Here is a 6,735-nt window from a genome sequence, read left to right as displayed (position 1 = left end):
TTATTATTTTATGCTCTTATATCGTTCTAGATAGGTCACCTGGTGGTTCAAATGACCCGTAATTTTTTCAACATGGGCTTGTAGTCTATAATAGCTTATGTCATTGAACCGAAGCCACTAAGTTGTCAATCAATTTATCATATAAGAGTTTTGAAAATCGTCGAGCATGTTTCGGCCTAATGAGTGTGATTGTCGGCGGCTCGTTTCATCCTTTTCTCAACCCTTCCCTTAAAAACGGACAACGCGTGGTGGTGATCGCTTATCATCAGCCGATTGGTATCAGCTTGGTTGTTCGTACTAACATATAAAAAAACGCGATATTTCTTGTATGCGCGCTACAAACAGTTTCTAAAAACGCTTCTATTCGTTACACTCAATATCCGTGTAGCATATTCTAAACTGATGCGTAAGGTAGATAGCGAAGAGATAACGTATTGTAATCAGTGCCTTCTGGATTCTTGAACAATCAATATCATGTCTATCACAAAATTAATGAAACATAAACGAACAGTTATTGATTCGTTGTTTATTACGAAATCAATTTGTTTACATGTTTTCTACACGATTAAATTTTCATTGAAACTTGTAATATTAATAAACTTGATATGTACTGCTATTATTTATATCTGGTAAAATTCTGGACTTTGGACGGCTAAGTATTAATTGGTTGGTATGGAAGATTATCAAAAATCTAAATAATATTTACAAAATGCATATTTTAGAAAATACAGTACCTACGGTAACCATAATATATTTATTGTGCTTATCGCAATGAGCTACAATACCTACTGATATCGGTCACAGTGAAGTGTTATTTAAAAATTATCTGTAATATTGTTATGTTGATAAAACTCGTATACATTCAAGAAACTTTTAAAACAAATAGCGATCGCGAGTAATAAAATAGCGGAACTCCGTCATTTCATCAATCATACAAGTAGTTATACCATACCTACCTTAAAGTATTTAACGTAGTTTTGTAACCTATTATCAAAAAGTGTTGATTTAGCGTAGGACAATACAGTTGATATCTTGATTTCTGATTCTTCAACTATTTCCTGCATCAGATCTATGTCATAATCAGCTAAACCAATAAAACGTGCTTTCCCATCACGGACTGCGCGTTCCAGAGCGGGTAAGGTTTCTTTTAAAATTACTGATGTATCTGGCGCGAACGTGACATCATGAACCTAGAAATAAAGGTTCATATGAATAAAAATACTCGTGTTCTGTAGCACAGTTTTAATCTGCCACCGCACAAAACACATTTTCCCCTTCATAACATACCTACTTCTATTAGAACATTCAACTTTTGTTGCTGCATCAAACATTACTTGCAGATGGTTTGTTTTGTTTATTTTTTACTCACTATCAGTTTATTCCTGTGTACCATACATCACCTATGCACAGCAAGACAACGAGATAGCTGCATAATATTTAAAAGTAAAAAAAAATATTTATTTGAGATGTTATACATAGGTATCTAACAAAGACTGTTGTTGTGTATCTCAAGCGAATAATTTTTATTGTTTCGTCCACACTAATTTAGATCAAATTGGCCGTGCACCTTGACATCTGACCTGAATTAAATCGACGTAATCTAAACCAAGGAGCTCCAATGTATTATCCACGCCTATTTCAGTTCTTTCGGCTGAAAAGTCAAACATTTTGGCAGTTTCTTTTTCATATCGTCCAACTTTGCTGCCTATGTAGAATGAATCTCTGGGTACACCTTTGAGTGCCTGTGAATGTAAGACAAAAATTTTAAATATCACTATTATATTCCTATTCCTCAAATAGTAAGAGATCTACGGGAGTATGAGTTCTGATAGTATACCTCTCAAAACTGTTTAGAAAATCTTTAAATAATACTTTCTTGTCATAAAAATGGTTGTTGAAATCTTCTAATCTAAACGAAAATTCGTGATATATGTCTTTATAAGGTGTGCATAAACTGTTTTACTTGTTTTTACTATCACTCCAAATCAAGGCTAAGATGCCGTTAAAACAAAAGAAATCCCTCGTCGCAGCGCATAAATGTATTTTTAATTTGTCGAAGCACATGTTTTTAGATCTTGTAGCTATCTTACGACTGTTTATTTTAACGAAGCTATGATTAATAATAGACACGAGTCAAGGTAATCTAACATATTCCATATACAACATCAAGAGAATAAATTAGCTATATTGACCTTTCCGATAGTTTTCTCCGAACTACCTTGACCATACCAACGGCCAGTTTCCAAATAGTTTATCCCTCGTTTCATTGACTCTTTTATTAGATCTATGCCGCTTTGCTCATTGAATGTTCTGAAAGTAATAATTGCGTTTGTTAATAAAACTATAGCCTACAGGTATACATTGTATGCGTTTATGAAGTCATCCTTTACTAGATATATCGGTTTACTTCGAAATCCAAATTATTATTTTTTTCAACGGAATAATAAATAATCACGCTAATATTATAAATGTGAATGTTTGTTTGTTTGGATGTTTGGCTGTCAATCACGCTGAAATTACTGAACTGATTTTGATTTGATATACAGACAGGGTATGAGCTAACTTGGGAGATATAGGATACTTGTTATCCAGATTAAATACTCCCTTGGGATAAAACAGGAATCTTGATATCCGGGCGGAGACGGGACATTTATACATAATTATAAGACAATTATAACAACAGTATTTATGCGTACATTGTACAATTTAAAACCTTGTAGTCCTATTTTCTAACTAGTCGTCCTTCCCGGCATTGTTCGTGGTAGGTAGATGTAGCCTATAGCGTTCTCGAATCACGAATATGTCCAACGATATATGAATTTTTGAAAACGGTAAATATAATGACACTGCTATTTAAAGCGGATTTGATCAAATTGTCATTTGCGGACTGATTTGATTAAAATAAGTTTGTAAACCTCTGCTTTATTTATTAAAATTAAAAATCATGTCTGGATCTAACATCACCATTTCAAAAACAATAAAAGTAATCCGAACCTATAATATCATTTACCTACGATCTACGTTCGTGTAATATGTGTATTATCATATTGTCAATATATTGTTTATTGTTCTAAAAAATTTGAACCTACAATTAATCAGTGACAGAATATAAAATGTCAATAACAAACATGATGCAAGTCGATAGACCGTAGGTATTGAGGAGTCTTATTGTCATATTTTATTTACTTTGATTACCTTAAAAATACAGGAGGTAGGTATAATTCAACATTCATTGGAATGTATAATAAAAAAATAGAGGTACCTATAAGGTTAATTTACATTCACACATCCTTTTTATTATAAGGTCGGCGGACGAAAAGTCTTTTCATCTATACAGGGTAAAGTAAGATTAATACTTATAGGTAGCTTATAAATAATCAATCATTATAGAACCGAAAAGTTCAATCATTATAGAAACGTTGATCACATACCCGTATATATTAGTGAATGCTGCACCTCCTATGCTTACGTGAGAAACTTTCATCCCTGTTGAACCGAGAGTGTTATAATTCATTGTGATAAAATTCAATTGTATCCGTTAGCGCGTGACCTCTCGCAACGACCGACCGGCGGCAACTGAATTCTCTAATCGTTTGTGTCGCATAAAATATATATTGTTTGAGACTTGTATAAGCATCTAGCTTCTAGATTACAACAGTTTTTAACGTATCCTGGTTTGAATGCTCTTTGCAATCAACTGGAAAATCAGAGCATTTTAAATTAAATGTAACTAGCGTTTTTAATCGAGTATCCATTTTAAGCGTCTGTATTTTTTCAGCGCATCATATTGGTCACTTTTGTTTTCATTAACAGTTTTATTTTGTATACGGGCTGCCACATATGGTAATCAATATATTTTGAAAATTAGACGATACTACAGACTAAATTTGCAGAAGACAGTTTGAAAAATTCGAAACCTTGCCGCTGGTAAAACATAAAAATAAGGTGGTTGTATTGTAGGAAAAACAAATTAAGTATTTGACTAGGATTTTCTGGTGTCGTAAACTAAATCATATTCATCAATAGCTTACCGCATGCGGCTTTGCCTACGTAGTCAATGGAAAAGATAAACACTGGTGGTTTCCCCGCAAAGTTCCCGTTCCTGTTTGTGGCTTTCTGGATAACAATTTTTTTGTGCCCTCTTTCGGATCTCAAACTATCTCTGAATCGAATTTCATCCAAATCGGCCCAGTACTTAGTTCCTTACACTAGCGTGTTCAAGCAAATAAACTCAATGTTTACATATTATTTATTAGAATGGATTATATGCACGAATTTTTATAGTTGAAATTTGTATAACATCATTGTATTGTTTACAGTGGTAGGTTTATTTGCCCTTTTTCCTTCTCATGGTCTCGGTAAGAAAATACATCAGCCCAAACAGGTCAAATATCTTCTATAACATACACTTGTTATGCAAAAGGCGAACTTTTTTCCAGAAATAAAAATTATGAATGTTATTTATAACAAAAAACTAAACCGCTTTTCACTTGTCAAAAGTGGGCACACGAGGGAGGAACCAGTTTTCAATAAAAAATACCCAATAATAAACGTCGGGTCAGGCAGACACAAGAAAAATAATAAAACCAATTTAATTAATTTAACCAAAAGTAATTATACTTACAACACAATATGCAAAAAACTGACTGTTAAGTTATATTTATCTCCGAATCTTTTGTTTAAAGAAGTTAAACAGCATTAGTTCACAAATTGATTTCACGAAATAAAGGAGCCAGTTCCGATAACTGATTTGTATGGATAAATTGGGGAGTATGTATAGAGAATTACCTACCTGAACAGGTTTCCACAAACTCCACCTAAATATACCTATTTTTCTGTGTATCTAATACATATGCTTAATCTTTATTTCTTAAATTCTAGATCTGTTACACGTTAAACTGTTTTGTCTGCTAAATTAAACTTTATTTTGGAATAAATGATTTAAAAAAAAACACCAGTGTATATGTATGTAATCCATGAACGCTATAGGCTATATGTATACCATGGCCTATGGGCAAAACTGGGATGGTCCACTTACAAAAAATTATAGATGTATTTAATAGCTGGTTTTTTTTACATACATACAAAAAAACACAAAAGCAACCTAGTAAAAATTTGAAATTATGTTATCATCTTCAGGCCTCTTATGAGAAAATTAGGGATGAAATTAAGCAAGTTTTAAAGGAAAAATAAGATCCAAATTTATGGGCTGGTCTACATTCCATAATTTCGTATCCAGACTATTAAAAAAAAAATCATTAGTCTATAAGCTCTCAATTAAAAACAATGTTGAAAACCAATGAAAACTAATAAAAAGCGTGTAAAAAGGTTTTTTTGGAGAAGCCTTAAACCCACTTGCTCAATTTTCATATAAGAAAATTGTGTTCAAAACATATATTTGGAAACATTTTCTGTATAATCAGGAGCTAGGGGCCTGATTCCTTTTTCTAACACTCCCTTCACGTTAAGTATATTCCGTTATTCTATATCATAGCAATGTTTATGGGCAATGGTAATGACAAATCATAAATTGTTAAATAATAAAAAACAGTATTGAACACAATAAAAATAATGATGTGTCCATAAATTATTTTTAATTACATTGTTTTTTAACAATATGATAATTTTACAACCAGACTAACTACACTTGCTACTATTTATAATACTGCAGTAAATAAGTGAGCATAGAACCTATGTGTTTTGGTTTTTTCCCATTGAGAACTCACAGAAAATTAGTCTATAAGTGTGGCAGAATACAGAAGGCTCTGCACCTATATTGCATCTGAATTGTGCCCCTTATCTCACTAGGTGACATGGATCTGCACTCTAGTATAATGTACCCTAGACAATATATGTTACTAACTATAAAAGAATATCAAAATTGGAAATATTATAGCTTCAATATCAAATTCACATACAAATCTTGCGCATCAAATAAATATTTTGTGGTTATGTCATATAATATTAGTAATAATTTCAGTGGCTATAACATATATCATTTAGAAGATGACAAAAAATATCGACTTTCTATAGTCCAATACCCATTTTTATTATATTATATTATAAGGGTATCCTTACTAACCCAGCCCAAAGATGGTAATGACTAATGACTTTGAAGTTTACAGTTAGACAGGTGAGAATGACATTAAGGTCAAATTTTGACAAGCCTTAGATACGAGGTGTTACAATATTAAAAAAAAATTGCATTAATTAGATTTGGTAGATTCGACAAATATAAATTAATTGTACCTTTATTTATGCACAAATATTGTTAGTGAAATTTATTTTTACTTAGAAAAGTATAGGAAAATACTTTTGTCATAACGAGTTATGAGAATAAAATGTGTTTTCGGATAAAAATGAAACGAAATATTATCCCGAAAAAACACACACTTGTTTATGGAAGTGATCTTCAAATAAAATTAACTTAAAAACGTTTTAATAAAAAAAAAATTCAACGTTGTATTGGCGAATAAACTCATTAATAACTATTTATGCTAATATCGCATTCCATTATTGTTAGTTTTTGCAAAAACCAGTCGCTATGTAATATTTAAATTTTTTTTTTAATATATAACTTAATATATCTATGGAACTCGGTGCTCCCAAAGTACAATTGAAATATTATAGCTGGCAATACCTTAAGTCAGATAATGTACCGAAACAGCTTGTATCTATACCTTACTGAAATTGTAACGAAGAAGGAAGCTTCAGATGCCGACTTCCGAATAGCAA

At 31.8% G+C, this 6,735-nt stretch overlaps 1 protein-coding gene across 1 annotated transcript in view; it reads right to left on the bottom strand.

Annotated features, from left to right (window-relative positions):
- The window catches only part of LOC119835556 (L-galactose dehydrogenase-like), a 6,163-nt gene extending 2,568 nt beyond the window's left edge, over positions 1-3,595 (bottom strand). The window contains exons 1-4 of the mRNA XM_038360460.1: positions 3,432-3,595; positions 2,193-2,310; positions 1,581-1,742; positions 957-1,190 (exon numbers count right to left, since the gene is read on the bottom strand). Coding sequence (XP_038216388.1) covers positions 957-1,190; positions 1,581-1,742; positions 2,193-2,310; positions 3,432-3,514 — 597 coding nt within the window. The 5' untranslated portion in view covers positions 3,515-3,595. The remainder of the gene's footprint in view (positions 1-956; positions 1,191-1,580; positions 1,743-2,192; positions 2,311-3,431) is intronic.
- Positions 3,596-6,735: the final 3,140 nt, after the last annotated feature.

This window comes from Zerene cesonia, chromosome Z (assembly GCF_012273895.1).
Source record: "Zerene cesonia ecotype Mississippi chromosome Z, Zerene_cesonia_1.1, whole genome shotgun sequence".
Lineage (NCBI taxonomy): Eukaryota > Metazoa > Arthropoda > Insecta > Lepidoptera > Pieridae > Zerene > Zerene cesonia.
The sequence above is the reverse complement of the archived record's forward strand: the minus strand, read 5'-3'. Positions and strand labels throughout refer to the sequence as shown.